Below are 17,058 nucleotides of genomic sequence, written 5' to 3' on the forward strand. Positions count from 1 at the left end.
CGTTCGATTTTTGAAACAAAATCAAAGTTTATCATTTTAAAAAAATGTAAAAATAAAACTAAACTAAACCCAAATAAAATAAATTTATTTAATCGATTTGGTATGATTTTTCGATTTGGATCAATTTTTATTCAATTGTGAACACCCTAATTCTAAGTATGATTCATTTACAATATTTCGATACTTATAAAAAAAAATTAAATGCCCACATTAAGTAGTAATTAAAAAATACTTAAAAGTTATCTACTTTAGCTAACCTATTGAAATCATCAACTGCTCGTCTTATAATTTTATTTTTATCTTTTTACATTTTTGAATGAGTAAATATTTGGCGTTTGTTCATTTCAATCTTTTTGAAATGTTGTAAAAGATTTTCGAAAACGTATTTGTTTAAGCCTCTTTTTTGCAATTTTTTTTTCAGGAAATTTGATTTTTTTTTTTTATAAAAAAAATATATCATGTTGCCTCTATATATATTATATATATTTTCACACATATCACAGTCGTATTCAACAAAAAAACTCTCATTAGATCATATATCTTCCTTGATTTATTTAAAATATTGAAATAATTTTATCTACTGAGTTAAGGACAAGGTATATAAATATATATACTCAAGTATCTTCAAATAAAAGTTATAACAAACCAAATATAATTATCTAATATTTTTTCTTAAAAAAAGTTCTCAAACAAGGATCAAATTTTTAGCTACTATTTGACCAAATTTGAAAAATCTATCTTCAATTATCTATTTGTCTTAGTCAATTTCTTTTTTCACAAATGAAATATATAAATTTAAGTTCCAAAAATACAACTTTAAAAATTAAAAATTTATAACCTGCCGAAACCTTAGCTAATTAACATGCAGACATATAATTAGATTTTTCATTTAATATGCCGTCACCTATTTTAATCTCTATTCACAATCGACGCACCTTATTCTTTTTAGAACAAAATACTTTTATAATATAATTTCCTAAAAGAATACTATAAAAGTAAAACCGTAAAAATAGAAAAAGAGTAGTAGTAATAAGTATATAGCAGTGTGTCCGTAATATTAAAGAAGTAGGGAAAAAGTATTCTGTTTAGTTCACGCCATTGTGAAGTCGAAGCCTTTTCTCTCGATTTCAACTCCCAAAAAAACCCACAAGAAGAAGAAGAAGATCATCGACGACCTTAATCCGCCACCCCACCCACCCTACCTGTTCTACCCCCAATCTATCACCGACCCACGTTCCCTTTTCCCAAATCAAATCGACCCATTTGCTCAAATTTCAATCTTTTTGACCCAGATTCACACTTGTCCTTTTCTGTTGTGTTGTATTAATTGCAGAGGGAGTGTTGTTTGATGATTGTTGGTTCTGTTTTTGGGTTTAATGCATATAAACAAAGGGGGGAAATCAATGGACGTAAATTCCGTTGTGTTCATGTGGTGTTTGTAGCATGCACTGATTCAGTTACGTGGGGTTTGAAGGTATAAAGAGGGCTGAATTGGATTTCATTCGAACTCGACTGTTGGAAAGTGGAAATGCCGAATCAAGTGGTGAAAGTGAAGAGGGAGAAAATTGCGGCATGCATTACATGCCCTCTTTGTCATAAGCTATTCAGAGATGCTACTACTATTTCTGAATGTCTTCATACGTGTAAGTCCCTTTCTCTCTATCTGTTTCTATGGCTTTTGGTCAATGTCAGCTATTCGAATTTTGAATTTTCGATCTGGGTTTGCTTTATTTGGTATCAGTTTAGCGGAATTAATGCGTTCCAACATCTGGGTGTTTTAAGAGAATTGTGTATACAATTACCTCTTTGTCTGTAGAGTATTTGAATGATTATAGCGTTGTTTGCACATTTGGTCAATATCTTGATTTTATCAACTAAATGGAACGACTTTTCTGTTTGATTGATTTCATTTAAATGAGTTTCGCGTATTTACTCAGTGGTAGATGAGTTAAATCAGCAGTTTCTGATTTATATGGAAATTTCCTGTTCAAGATATTTGCTAGATGCTCTTCTCACAGAAGAGGCAGATGCTTGGTTCATAATGGATAATTGAGCTGCAATGAGATGTGGTCAAGTGGCACATGACTTATTTTCATGCTATATATATCCCTTGAAAGGGTTCATTTGGAAAATTCTAATGAAATGTATGTGTCATTTATGGAATCATTTCTAGAAAATTATTTTTTTTGTGATCATATTGCGAGGAGCATGCTTTGATTTCCCTAAACAGTGTATATTGTCGTATGAAACCACATGTTTTGATAAATGAATTAAACTTCGTTACATTCTTTTCATTGCTCTTAAGCAGAAAATCTCTGCATTTTGGTTTGGGCAATACTGACACTAGCTTCTGTTGTTTCAAGAAAAGATGAGCTTTCCTTCTGTGCTAATATTGTTTCTGGAATTCATCCAGTTTGCAGGAAATGCATCTATAAGAAACTCTCTGATGAAGAAACTGAATGCTGTCCAATATGCAATATTGACTTGGGATGTGTCCCATTAGAGAAATTGAGGTCATATATTTTTGCTATCGCTCGTTTCACTTTTTCTGTTAATCCGAATGTCCAAAGGTGTGCTTCAGTGTCAATTGACATATTGGTGTAGATAGTTCTAGTTTTGCTTTTGCGTTTTGTTCAACCACATGGAATCTCTAGCAACATATTACACTTTTGATTAACTTCCTTCTGTTAGCCTATTAAATTTAACAACATGGAGTGTACTGCATGTTCAGCTCCAGACTGCCTTGTTCTGTTGCCCCTCTGAAGTTTGATATGCAACAAGAAGTTAGAGGCGTCTTGTGTGAAAGATATCAGGTGGAAATTTTAGCTGTACAGATTCTTAATGATTATTTAGCTGGAGAGGCCAAATGCCTGGCTATGCATGTAATACCTTCTTACTTTCCTGCTTCTTACTTTTTATTGACCTAACATCAATCAATGATGAATCTGAGAGCAACACATTATGCTCACTGGAGGTTGAAATTTCTATGAAGTATTGAGATTTTCCCACTTTTTCCCACCACAGTTGCTTAACATAGTCCATCTCCAAATAAGCAAGACTGCAAGTCGTTCATCGATATTTCACATATATGAGTTAGGATCTGAAGAATGCTGAGCAGAGATCACAGTGCAGTGCTAAGCAGGATTGTCACAATTGAGTTAGGATTTCACTAAGAATACTGAGTAGAAAATAGAAATCACAGTACTCTTCCATGTTTGTGCTTTGTAGCTAAGATTTACTAGCAGGTTATAACTGAACACAAGGCAAAATTTTGTATTCACTTTAAAAGTTGATATGTGATAATTTTATTATCTGACATACCCCACATGTTAATCTATCTTTCTTGTTTCTTCTCATTTCAGGCCAGATCATAATCTGCAAGATATAAGAGCAAAGATATTCCCTTACAAGAGGCAAAAGGTGCAGGCACCTGAAGTTGTGCCTTCAATTACCCCTCCAATCAGGAGAAAAGAGAGATCATTATCATCACTAGTGGTCAGTACTCCAAGAGTATCAACACAGACTGGAACAACAGGAAGAAGATCAAAATCAGTGGCAAGAAAAGCATTACGAGGCTCCACATTTTCTGTTGAGAAACCTGTCAGAAAAGAGGGAAGTGCTGGAGAAGATCAGCTGGATAGCGCTAGTTCACCTGAGACTTTGAACAAGTTCACTCAGAACATTAGGCAGGTAAAGTCATATTCTTTGATGGTGGTGTGACGCCTCATCTTAGGCTTCCTTGAAATCTTTTTTGTGGTTGATGTCAAGCGTGTATAGGTAGTACACTTAATCATGCCTCTTTTGCAGAATTCTTCCAGTGCTGAGCTATTTGGCCAACCCACACCTGATAATGAAACAGAGAATGGCATGGATCTGTGGGAAGGTCAAGTTGATTTGTGGAAACCTTTGAACTGTTTGGTGGAAGCAGCAAACCGGAGCAAGTCTGCGAAGTTTACTTCCCCAGGTTCTACTGCCAAATCTGAATATCTGCATTCCCTTGACAATGAGGCTCATGTCCGTAAAACTAAAGTGAAAAAACATGGACTGGAAACCAAAGTCCAGGATAACAAGAATAACAGTGGACCTGCTCATTTGGGGTCAGATAAACCTAAAAAGATGCGGAGAAATAGCCAAAAGAAGGCATCAGAATCTGGAGGATTTAGTATTTCACCACAAACTGTGCTGGATGCAATCGCTACCAAATGTGAAAGGAGGAATAATCCAATTTGGTTCTCGTTAGTGGCCTCTGAAGATCAGTAAGAATCTGCCTTATCTTGTAGATTTTGTTATAAAAAAATATCTTTTCTGAGAAAGAAGTTGTATTTCTAAATGTTTCTACTCCGAGTTTTTTTCAGGGAAGGAGATGCACCCTTGCCCCAGATTTCTGCAGGTTACTTGAGAATAAAGTAAGCTTATTTGTGATATCATTCCAGACTTGTTGTGAAACAAGTTATCTTGAGATGCTGTTTCTGTCTAGGCTTAGCATTCTTAGTTATGCTCCAATTATCAGAATGAATTGCACAAAGAATGTCTATAGCTGCAGGAGTAGATACTTAAAGCCTTGATATCTTTTGCACCAACTATGTGTTAAGAGGGTGGAGAGGGGGTCACATACCATTTCTTCTTTCAAATTTTGGATGTAGACACTACTGGTCTCTTTTGGTTGTAACTATGACATCAGCAATTTCTTCTAGTCCCAAGAAAGGAATAAGAACTAATAACTGCACGTAGTCTTGTTCCAAGGGTACGAAGACTAAATTTATATTGACAAAGCTTTAAAACTGAGTATATTTATATGCCATGAGGACTAGGTTAGCATTTGATTTAATCCATTAAATTTGAGCATTTAACAAGCTGATCTACACACACTTCTTTTTGGAATGGTAGGCATGCATCAGGTGGGATCAAATTGCAGGTATACCACAAAGACTAGGAAAGAAAGATATGACCTAGATTAAAGTTGCAAGCATTTTGAATTGAAAATTGATACTAAGTTACTAACTTCTCGTTGTTAATTGCTAAATATTGGACTAACGAGTTCTGATAATAAGAGGCGTCATGATCCAGTCTTATCTGTTCTCTTGTGATGAGTTGGGATTAAAGTTGTCTAAAGAAGTAAAATCCTGCATCATATTTAGGGTCCTGGAATCTTCTACCATATAAACCAGTACACATTTAGTTGCTAGTAAATATTTGTACATGTCTTCCAAGCTTTCTATTTCCTTTTATCATGGTCTCTGATAATTGATTATTGTCTATTTCTGCTTATTGTGGTTTTTTACCACTACTGTTTGATGTCTTCTCCAACGCATCTTCATTTACTATTGGTTGGTTGACCTCTTTCTTGTGGCATGATATCATATGAGGGAATTTCTCATCCTGTCAAGGATGATTCTCACCAATGAGTTAGGCAGCTTCTTCTGTTCCATTGATTGATCCTGTTTGTCTATTTGAAGCTAACTCGTACTATCTTTCCCTTACTTGAAGGATTTTTTTGAACCATTAAGAAGCTGGTTTATCCTTTCAGCATAAGTGGTTTAGGACAGTGTTCTCTAATAATGCAACTAGTTAAGTCAAATTCCTGTTGTTCAACCTACAAAATTTGCTTGAGTGCAAGGTAAAAGATACATGGATGTGACTACAATGGTGCTTCTTGGTAGAATTGATCAAGGGGGACTGAGCCACTCATCTAACACCATAAGCTTCTCCTCTTTGTTCCGTTAGGGATAAGCTGAGATGGCATATCTGTGTCTCTGAGGCTCCTTGGACGACCTTGAAGATTTATATCTGTATACTGCATGCTGTTTTGCAAACATTTTTAACCATTGAGCTTTTGGCTTTGGCGATCCTTTTTTCCCCTTCACTTGTTATATAGCAACTAAAGTATTGCCTCTTTAGAAATATCTCACATATAATTTCTTACTTACACTATCTCACCAATGTTGCCATGTATTGGTAATCTTCTCAACATATTATTGGTTCAGTTTTTGAATTTGAAAATATTGAATGGGATGTAATACTAATAATCCACCTTTTACCAATTTCTTCTGGTATTATGAGTACCACCATCAATCCATTCTGATTTTCTATTGTTTGGTTGGTCTTTGTTGAGATTGAGAGGGGCTATAGGAAGATCAAGGGAAAAGTAGAAAAACTAATTAACCGGAAAAAATGGATTATTTTGTGAAAAGAACTTTTGGTCCTATAAAAAGCGGAGCACTAAAATTAAGATTAATTTGTCTGCTAATAGAAGGATACAGCCACTAGTTTAGCGTTTTGAGAGTGTTTGCACATTTTCCTTGATAGTATTGATAATGGTATTCATGTTCTGTTTCATTCTGTTGCAGGAATGGCAATATTCCTGTTTCTTACATCCAAAAGTATCTGATGAAGAAGTTAGATCTTATCAGTGAAGATGAGGTATTTTATTGCTCTTTGGCTGCCATTTAGCACTAAGAGAATGTTGTCAACATTTATGCACTAAACAATCCAACATTATTCTGGTTAAAGTTCAAATTTAATATGGAGAGGGGTGATTTTTTTGTAATTCTTTGTCCTGTTGGGTGTGATTTTGGTCTAGTAATAAGAAAATTGGTCCAACTGAGGAAATTTTTGGGAATGGAAGGTGTACAAATTGCTTTAATGCTGAAACCCCAATTTCAAGATGAACTAAATCACCTTGCATCATGTTTGGTAACATGTCTTACGTGATGTCCAAAGGGAATATGTGGCATCTGCGAGTAAGTTATTTTTCAGATTTACTGTTTAGTTTCTTTCGAATTCAGAAGCGAAAAAAGCTGTAAAGAAGTGTAGAAGTTGGCGAAAAACAGCATTTTGTGTTACACCATACATATCAAAATTAGTAATCCGTGTTAGTTTTAATGTTGGAAGAAGGTAGCGGTTTCAAGCGATTTATACAAAAATATTTATACAAATGGAAGCTGGACTATATCAAGTCGTTAATGAGTTTGTACTAGAAAAGATCTGCACAGCTTTAATTAGTTTTGGTTCTAGGGTGTATCAGTGACTGGGTTTTTCTAAAGGTTTATTGTATTTCAGCACAAGTGAACATGAAGTCAAGCAGGTGAGTTTCAGGGTGTTGTGTTTTTACGATGTGGGTGTTATCCTGGGAAGCATCTGTAAGTGACAACTGTGACTGATACCATTTGTCTTTCTTGGAAGTAAACTAACTGTTTCACCTTGTATCCTTCAAAGGAGGGAAAGAGAGATTGTTGCACCCAAGGGTGTGGCCTAGTTGTCAACGAAGTGGAAGGAGAACCATGAGGTTCAAATCCCAGCGGAGGCAAAATCCTAGGTGATTTCTTCCCATCCGCCTAAGCTTTAGTGGGCAGAATTACCTGGTACCTGTGCTGGTGGGAGGTAGCAGGTACTCGATGGAATAGTCGAGGCAGACACTGACAACATCCAAAAAAGAAAGAAAGAAGAGAGACTGCTATCCTTGAGTAATTCCAATGTAAAAAACATATCATGATGGTTCCAGTATTATACTCTGCTGACTGTTTATGTTGTTTTGTAGGTTGAAATTAGATGTATGGGCCAGTTGATAGCCCCCACTTTGCAAGTGAATACTTTGGTAGATATGTGGCTTGAAACTACTACACCAGAAAGCGTGCCAGTTATTACTGGTTCATCAGCAAAGGATTTTGTGATGGTGCTGTCATATGCTCATAAGGTCCCGGTCCCTGTCCATCCAGCTTCTTGAGTTGCCCTTTCTGCCTTCAACAATCCATGTAATATCTGGCATAAGTTGAAGTATTAGCCGATAATGTGTCCCATAAGATCATAAGTTATTTTACAACTGCTGCTGCTGGAACACAAATCAGCAGCAAATGAGCAAAATTCCCTTTGACAGGGTGCTGAACAACTGAAGCTTGGATCTTCTTGCTTTTGTCGAGTTACTTTGCGTTTCTCTGATGTTGTATGATTGTACACTACCTTGTACTTTCATAAGGGATGAATTTTGAGAGAATTTTCATTTGTCTTTTTAAACTACCAAGATTCATGGCAGCATGTTCTTAGGTCAAACTATCTTGTGTGTTTTCTCAGTTTGCCCTTGTTGGGGGCTTGTCTGTTGCATGCTGATCAAGAAATAGGTAGTGGATATGATACTTTGATTTCACAATTTAGAAAGTGCAACAAGTTAAACAGTATAGATTTATTTCAAGTGAAAATTTTACCTTTTGTATTTTCTTTTTGCTCTATACTACACAACTTTTGGATTTCAAGTTCTTTTCATATATCTTTTTGTTGTCTCAACTAAGACTACAATTAATGAAAGTAAAATAGTATGATCAAGGCTGATATTAAATGACTATCTAAACTACTATCTTGTTGGTGTTTGATAAAAAAGGCTAATCACTGATTGAACAATTATGCAATAGTAGTAGGTGAGTTATTATGTATGCAATAAACAAGAATGTGGGAATCGTTATGATTTGAGTGGGATACTAAACTTAATTGTAATTTTCCTAATTAGTATACTCGTTTTGGTTTTAATATTTGATTATTTTTTTCACATTAAATACACTTGAAAATAATTGCTACACCATATGATGTTATCATAGCTTTTTACTAAAACAAGGTCATATTTCAAATTTAATCTTCACTCATAGATTTTGGAAGTTATTTTTAATTTTTTTCCCTAAATATCTATTTGATCATAAATTATTTTTTGAGATTTAATCATAAACTTTTGAGAGTGGTTTTTTAAAAAAGTTCCTTAAATATCTATTTCAATCTTAAAGTTTTGATCTTCACTCATAGATTTGGAGCAGTTTTTTGAAAATTTCCTCAAGTAAAATTTGATCATAAAAACTAGTCGTCACTCATAAATTTTGGGAGTTATTTTTTTTAAAAAATCTTAAATATTTATCTCCATATAGATTTAAGTAAATATTTGTTTGACCATAGATTTTAAAAGTAATTTATTTTTATTTTTAAAAATTGATCATAAATTTTGGAAAGTGGGTTTTAAAGATTTTTTAAAAATGTTTGTTTGACCATAAAATTAAATTTGATCAGATTTAAAAATTATGATCTTCAATTATAGATTTTGATAATAGTTTTTGAAATTCAATCTTAAAAAATAAGTAATTTTTAAAACAATTTTCTTGAATATCTCTTTGGTCATAAAGTAAAGTATCATAAAAAAATTAATCTTCCGTCATAGATTGTGAAAGTTGCTTTAAAAAAAATCTCTAAATATGTGTTTGATCATAAAAAAATCTGATCTTCAATCATAAATTTTGTGAGTAAATTTTAAAAAAAATTCTTAAATATTTATTTGTCCATGAAATAAAATTCAATCTTAAAGTTCTAATCATCAGTCATAGATTTTTGAGTTTGTTTTCAAAAAAGTTTCCCTTAAATATCGAAAAGGTCATGAAGTAAAATTTGATCATAACAAATTGGTCTTCACTCATAAATTTTGGAAGTAATTTTTTTAAATTTTCCTTTCAAATATCCATTTTTGGACATGAAATAAAATTTAATCATAAAAATCTGGTCCAGTACTCATACATTTTGGGAGAAGTTATTAAAAGATTGACCTCAAATATATATTTGATCATGAAGTCAAATTTGATACTTAAATACTGATCTTTAGTAAAATCTGGTCAATAATTCAATTATAGATTTTGGAGTAGTATTTAAGATTTTTATTTAAACATTAATTTTAGTCAAAGATTTTGAGAAAAGTTTTTCCTTAAATGTCTTTTTGACCATCAAGTAAAATTTCATTATAAAAACTTCGGGATCTTTAGTCTTAAAAATATATCTCATACTTTTTCTTTTTTTCCAATCAATTTGATAGAAGTAGAGTTTGAATGGCAAAACGAAATGATGCAGAGAAAAATCACAAATTAAGAGTTAATTTGATCTCAAAGAACATAAGAAAACTAGTATACAAGGGACAAGAAATAACAAGAATATTTCAAATGAATGATGAGGTTGAAGTTGGAAGTGAAGAAAAAGGGTATTTAGGTTCTTACTACAAAGCAACTATTCTTTACCCTGTTGGCACTTGTAGTGATTACAGAGTCAAGTACAAGACTCTCGTGAGTGATAACGATCAAACCACTCCACTAGAGTGGTTTATACGTGCCTCTGAGCTCCGTCCTATTCCACCTGAAATTCCACGTGAAACAAAGCCAATGGAAACCTACGATATCGTTGATGTGTATGACAATGAGGGCTGGTGGATTGGGGTCATAACTGCCAAAGTTGAACAAGAGTATCGTGTCTATTTTCCTACTACAAAGCAGGAGATTGTGTATTCTGCTGATAAGTTGAGGTTTCATCAAGAATGGTCTGATGGCGAGTGGAAATTTCCTTCACTTGGTTAAGGATACATTGTTGTTTTTTTAGTGAATTCTGTCATTCTAGTGTGCTATGAATTTACTTAGATCATTTCAACTTTAATTTAGTCCGCAACATATTATGTATGCTGATCCAATATATTTCAATAAAAGATTTTGGGAGTAATTTTAGAAAATTTGTTTTCAAAATTTTGAACTTTCACTAACAAAAAACTTTTAATCCAGTTTAATGCATGTTCAAACACAACTTCACATTTTAAAAACTCAAATTTTCAACCTTCAATCTTTTATGAAAAAACTAATATTTAATCATCATCATCATATCATATATTTACTAAAAGTGGGAACAAAAAAAAGTTGAAAGTTAAAATATCATTTTGCCTAAATTATTATAAATATTTAGCTAATTACATGTTTAAATATTAGTGATAATCAATTATTACATTGAGTAAATGGAGAGTTCATATGTTCAAAAGAGGATTGTTTACTCTTCGAGATTTTAATGGAGGTTCATTGCATACATTTGATATTGTTAAAGTTGTTATCTTTTATCTATTTTGGCCCTTTGAAACCTTCAAATAATATTTAATTTAAAACTTTAAGATGTCATTTGGTATTCCTCTATTTTTATCTATATAAATTCATCTTTTTTTGTGTCATGAAACTCACATCCAAAATTATCCTTTACATTATATAGTTAAAGTAGTGAAGCCATTAACATCTAAAGTATATGATATATCTACCTTAGTCTGATTATATATCAATTTATGAAAATAAAGTGATTTTTCTATTTGATTCATGCTTTAGTTTGACTCGATGGAGAAGACTTTTAAATTTTGATTGGATATGAGAGAAGGTGTCGATAAAAACTTGGAAAATTATGTACCGATTTTGTATTTCTTTTTCCTTTATATAATGTTATGATTAAAGTCTTAAGAACGATGCGTATATTATTTTTTTTATATTTCTCAATTAGTCTTCTTTAATTTAATTTTCTAAAAATTATTATCATAACATTTATTTGAGATTGTTGCATTTTAGTACTCATTACACACATATTTTCATTGAATTTTAATCATCCTAACAAATTTATAACATATTTCTTGAGACACACGTATGTTGCACGTGTCCAAAAACTAGTATCTCAAAAATATAAGAATCATCAAGAATTGAACCTTAATGGCTTTCATGACCAAACGTTTTTAACATTTATAGATTGAGAGTTAGTTAAAATGAGTGATCCACAAAAAATTGAATACTAGTGGCAATTCCAGTCTCTTTTAACTGAAGTAATACAAACCCCAGAGGTCAAAATTATAGGAATTGAAAGAATATGTTGATACATACAGCTTTGTATCCCAAGATTCACTGTACCCAGAAAGTGAAATCAGTGAATTCATCTGTTTCTGAAAGCACAATTTTAAAAGATGTCCCCTTTCATTCTCAAATGCAAAATGAGTTGAATCAATTGAAGAAAAGGGTTATAGACCCTTTGAGTAGTAGTAACAAATTTTGCTTTTGCTGCAGTAGAAGACACTTTATGGCAGCACTAGGAGCAGCTGCTCTATTGCCTATTCATCCTTCACATGCTTCTGATGTTTCATCTCCTGCTGACCCCATGGTAAAATATATAATGCTTCACTTCTACTCTTTTACTTCCTCTTTTCCTAATTACTTGTCCACTTTTGAATTGACACAACTATTAAGAAAACAATTATTGACATGGTGACTTTACCATTATTCTCCTATTAATTATGAAGTGGATAAATTAAAAATTTAAGATTTTCAAAAAGTTCTACCTTTTTCAAAGTAATTAATTGAGGATATAATAGGTAAAATTTTTTTTGTCATTTCTTGATTTGTCAAAATGGACCAATAATTGGAAACAACTATAAAATAAAAAATGGACAAGTAATTAGGGACAGAGGGAGTACCATATATATGTCGTGTTTGGTTGGGCACGGAGTTTAAGAATTGTTGAAATGGGTTAGAATCTCATATTGATTGGGGAATGTACTGGTGGGCAATCCTTCTGTCGTGAGCTAGCTTATGCAGTTGTGTTAGGCCAAAATATCATATCTTTCATGATATTAGAGCAAGGTTAGTTCTTGTTTGGGCCCCATGTTATATTGTCCATGCTCCAATCGGTGGTCCGGGCGTGCAAGGGTGTTAGAATGGGTTAGACTTTAGAGTATCACATTGATTGGGGAATGACCAGGTAGTTTCCTTATATTGACTTGGGCAAGGGGAGAGATAGCTTTTGGGTTTTCTTACAAGAAAAAAAAATGGCTTAAACATGTCACAACATTGATCTGACTATAAAAGCATGTCATTAATGGTAAACTGGTAAGGTTAAAGTTAAGGAGGTTTCAAATTTAGAAAAGGTGTATTGTTTCTTGGAACTGACTAAAAAGGGAAGAATACCATATAAAATGGAAGTGAGACAAAATTGATTGATTGACTTGTCTGACATAAAATTGGTAATTTTCCTACACTTGTAAATAGACAGTCACAGAATTTAGTTTTTAAGTTAAAAATGTGGAATGCTGGCTGTTAAAGTTGTGAACTTTCAAGTTCAAAAGGTCTTTGCTAGTTATTTTCCCAATCTGGAAGTAGTCATTACAGGGAAGTTTTAACATTCAGGAAACCGTCTATATTGAAGAAGCACGATTTACATTCAATTAATCCAAGTTGTTGCATGAAAATGTTCTATGGGGACAAAGTATGATAGTAAGATTTAGGCTGCTCTTTCCTAAGAGTTATCCAAACTGGTTAAGCAAGAACAATGTGACAAACTTTGCAGTGAGCTATTTTGTTCATATTGTATTTGCTCAATCGCAATTCAACAAATGTTGCAGTTTTGATAAGATTTAGGCTGCTCTATCCTAAGAGTTATCAGAACTGGTTAGGTAAGAACAATGTGACAAACTTTGCAGTGAACTCGATTTGTTCATATTGTAGTTGCTCAATTGTAATTCAACAAATGTTGCAGTTTTGATAAGATTTAGGCTGCTCTTTCCTAAGAGTTATCAGAACTAGTTGTGACAAACTTGGCAGTGAGCTAGATTTGTTCATATTGTAGTTGCTCAATCGCAATTCAACAAATGTTGCAGTTTTAGCATCAATGTGCTTTATGAGTGACTTTATCAATCACTGATCTTACATGTAGGCAATGTTGAATAGGTTGCATCCTCCTAGGCCTGATTGGTACGAGGAGTTTTATGCAACAGCCATGAACACAAGTATGAAATCTTATGAAGCTGAGGTTAGCTCATACTGTCCACTTGAGAGCTGCAGAGATTATTTTTAATTAGAAAATGATGGAAATACATAAGATTTTCTGAACTTATACCCTTTTTCTGTAAGATTGAAGGTTACAAGTCAGAGCTTTTTGCTAATCTGAGAGGTCAGGCCAAACAAATCCTCGAAATTGGCATTGGGACAGGTCCAAATTTGAAGTATTATGCCAGTGAGGAGGGCACTTCCGTTTATGGCGTTGATCCAAACAGGAAGATGGAGAAATATGCACAAGCAGCAGCAGAGACTGCAGGCCTTCCAGCTGCGAATTTCAAATTCCTGCATGCAGTACGTATCTTTAACAAGACTCAATAAATCTATATCATCATGGTATTTAAGTTATTTACTCCGTGCATTTCAATTTGTTTGTTTGGTTTTGACTTGGCACTGAGTTTAAGAAAATAAAGAAGACTTTTGAATCTTGTGGTCTTAAACTAATGTTATGTAGAATGTATAAAAATACTCTTTAATTTTCTGGTCTTAAATCTAACATGTGGAAAGTTAGAATTAAAAGAGTTGTCAATAAAGGAAAGAGAGATTCTTTTTGAAATGGACTAAAAAAGAAAATAAGACACATAAATAAACGGAGGGAGTAGCTTTTTTGGAGAATGCATTGCAAAGTTATAACAGAATGGCTTTATTGTTAAGCCTACATACTTTTATCAGCTCAGGTTAACTTGTAGGCATAAAAGACCTTTTATGATAAAACACTTCTTTTTATGGCTTTCCCTATGATGTGCTTTTGCTATTTCAGTACTCAGTTTAATGCTTCTATGTAACAGCGTCAGCATAAACTAGTGTATGGTAATCAAACTATGCTGTTTGTAGCCATTCCATTATTCTTTTTGGTTATCTTCTAGGCATAGTTTCTTTCTTTTCTTTTCGGTTATGGATATGATAAATTTTAAGTAATTTTCATTAATTCTTCCGTTTTTCCCTCTTATGGCTTTTCGTCATGTGCTATATCCTTTTTCTACTCAACTACTTTTTAGGTGTTCTTCTCTTGTTTGTTCGAGACCCGACTTTTCTTCGTGTATTTCACTTTAGTCATTCTTCTCTCTTCTTTTTGTTGCTTTGCTTACACTTTTTATCAGGGCTTTTCGTTGTGTGTATTTTCGGCTGATTAATGTAATGCAAATACCTCAAGAGTGTGATTGTTGTATTTTCTTTAGCTGGCACAATGACATACTTTATACGAGCTGGCACCTAGTTACTTACCCGTCATTAACAGGAGACGTATCTAATACATAATAGGAAACTTTAAAGTTGAAGTTGATGGTCTCTTGCAGGTTTCTGAGTCCTTGCCATTACATGATGCTTCAGTTGATGCTGTCATTGGCACTCTTGTATTATGTTCTGTCGCAGATGTTAATCTGACACTGCAGGGTATATAATCTCTTTTAGTTTTATGCTTTCATATTGCAGTTCAATTCATAGGCTTATCCTGCTCACGAATTACATCGAAGTAGTTCAGCAAACTTCATATCAAACATAAACCTATGTCGTTTAACCATCAGCACGCCTTTGTATTTAGATTCTTTTCATGTATCTTATGTATTATCTTGTAGTTATTTTTTGTATATTTACAATCTTATCCTAGTTGGTGTCCTTATTTGATGAAGTTTGATGTACTTATCACATGTTTGAGTTTCCCACTATAAATATATAAAACAAAACAGGTTCATTTCTTTGGCCCTTTACTAAACTTGCTCATTTTGCTGTAGAATCCACTCTTTTTGAACATTTAATGTTTTGCTGTTCAGAGAGCAAAAGTGATTTCGGCATAGGACTTCAATGACCTTATCTTAAAATGTTTACCCTAAAAATGCACAAAGTTACCAAAGACGAAGGAGCATTATGCCCCGATTCTATTTATGCTGCAGCTTATATATCTGCTTTTCTGCTGAAATATTCTTGCTCATCTAAACTTACAGTGACCCTAAAACTTCTAAAAATGTCAGTTTGATTGTTCGGGTAAATGCAAAATATTTCTTGTACTGTCAAAGGTCTTAACACATAATCCTAATCATGTTAGTCTATAGAACCTCGACTTTCTTTTTGATAATTATCTCCATTGGTTCCTGAAGCAGCCGAGTTATTAGTCCAAAATGTTGTGGTGATCACGTCGTCTTCATTAAAAAAATATTGACTCTTAGCCAGGATGTTGATGTATGTGTACATCCTTGTTGTTTTCTGTATACTCTTTCCCTGATCTGGACTTCTGTGTTTACTTTCTTTTCTTTGATAGGATGGTTGAAAAGGATTAAGTCCTGATATAATGCTTTATCATTTTTCTCTTAGAGGTCAGAAGGGTGCTCAAGCCTGGTGGCATTTACCTCTTTGTTGAACATGTGGCTGCAGCAGGTAAAGATAATAGTTACACTCGTCGTGTTAAATGTTTGTGTCTCTCCCGAGTGTGTTTTCTGCATCAAGTAAAAATTGTACTTTTTCTGATTGCAATTGGACAGATGGCACAGCTCTCAGATTTGTTCAGGGATTGCTTGATCCGTTGCAGCAGGCTGTCGCAGATGGTTGTCATTTTACCAGGAAAACAGGAAAGAACATATATGAAGCCGGTTTCTCAAATGTAGATAGTCGTCAAGTCGTGCTATCAACTGCCTCTCTGATAAATCCTCATATCATTGGCATAGCTCGCAACTAGATATATCCAAGTGTTTACAATGGTGTCTTTGTGAATCTTTAGCTCATGATCTTGAACTTCTCCACAACATAAGTGCCCCCGAACAACAAGGGCACAACAGTTACAGTAGAATTATGCATCATCATTTACAAGTAAAGAGATGAGTTTTTATTCTTATTTTGTATAATAACATTGGCTTGATTAAAAAGAGCGACATGGTCAGTGAAGATTCATATAGCCAACTCCTAACTTGTTCGAGATTGAGGCGTAGCAGTAGTTGTTGTTGTTGTATTTTTCCTGCAAAGAGATCAATCTTGTTCTTGACATTGAGTTATATTTACTAGTTTGATAGTGTCTTGAGTGAAAACATCAGATTTCACTGCACTTTGTTCATAATCTATGCATTGTGCATATCAGAAATGTATATTTAAGGTTCAAATACTCGCAAGAACAAATTCAAGAATGTTTCTTGATATGTTTTTGAGTTGAGTGAATGCCCATTTATTGCATGATTTTTTTGACATTTTGACTTTTGATTCAACAACAATAATATAGAACATGATATTATCTAAATCAAGTTATTGATGCTAAATTCACTAGATATAGGATATTGAGTACACAAAATTATACCCAGGAAAGTTGGTTTCATCTAATTGTCATATCTAATGGCACAAGTAGAAACCTTAACATGTTTTAGAGTTCACAAGTTCTTATCCATCTCTTATTAAGTTAGTTTTCAGCTAAAGTTATTTAGTTTTCATCCAAAGGTATCATGCAAAAAGA

General features: G+C 33.4%; 3 protein-coding genes across 4 annotated transcripts; all 3 read left to right on the forward strand.

Moving 5' to 3' along the window:
• Positions 1 to 1,085: 1,085 nt before the first annotated feature.
• Positions 1,086 to 8,177, forward strand: LOC125874687 (E3 ubiquitin protein ligase DRIP2-like). Its single transcript, XM_049555683.1, has 7 exons — positions 1,086 to 1,643; positions 2,414 to 2,513; positions 3,363 to 3,690; positions 3,808 to 4,256; positions 4,356 to 4,406; positions 6,348 to 6,420; positions 7,538 to 8,177. The coding sequence occupies exons 1-7, from the start codon at positions 1,529 to 1,531 to the stop codon at positions 7,721 to 7,723; spliced, it is 1,302 nt and encodes a 433-aa protein (XP_049411640.1). The 5' UTR covers positions 1,086 to 1,528; the 3' UTR covers positions 7,724 to 8,177.
• Positions 8,178 to 9,956: 1,779 nt separating this feature from the next.
• LOC125872275 (protein AGENET DOMAIN (AGD)-CONTAINING P1-like) lies at positions 9,957 to 10,364 on the forward strand. The gene has a single exon (XM_049552988.1). It carries the CDS (start codon positions 9,957 to 9,959, stop codon positions 10,362 to 10,364), a length of 408 nt encoding a protein of 135 aa, XP_049408945.1.
• Positions 10,365 to 11,594: 1,230 nt separating this feature from the next.
• LOC125873037 (uncharacterized) lies at positions 11,595 to 16,781 on the forward strand. Of its 2 annotated transcripts, XM_049553880.1 has the most exons (6): positions 11,608 to 11,958; positions 13,507 to 13,602; positions 13,704 to 13,922; positions 14,924 to 15,020; positions 15,936 to 15,998; positions 16,103 to 16,781. In XM_049553880.1, exons 1-6 carry the CDS (start codon positions 11,671 to 11,673, stop codon positions 16,294 to 16,296), a joined length of 957 nt encoding a protein of 318 aa, XP_049409837.1. In that variant the 5' UTR covers positions 11,608 to 11,670; the 3' UTR covers positions 16,297 to 16,781. The 2 variants fall into 2 exon arrangements, with proteins under 2 accessions (XP_049409839.1, XP_049409837.1); XM_049553882.1 differs by lacking the exon at positions 14,924 to 15,020 and having other exon boundaries at positions 11,595 to 11,958; positions 16,103 to 16,361.
• The last annotated feature ends 277 nt before the right edge of the window (positions 16,782 to 17,058 follow it).

This window comes from Solanum stenotomum, chromosome 8 (genome assembly GCF_019186545.1).
Source record: "Solanum stenotomum isolate F172 chromosome 8, ASM1918654v1, whole genome shotgun sequence".
Lineage (NCBI taxonomy): Eukaryota > Viridiplantae > Streptophyta > Magnoliopsida > Solanales > Solanaceae > Solanum > Solanum stenotomum.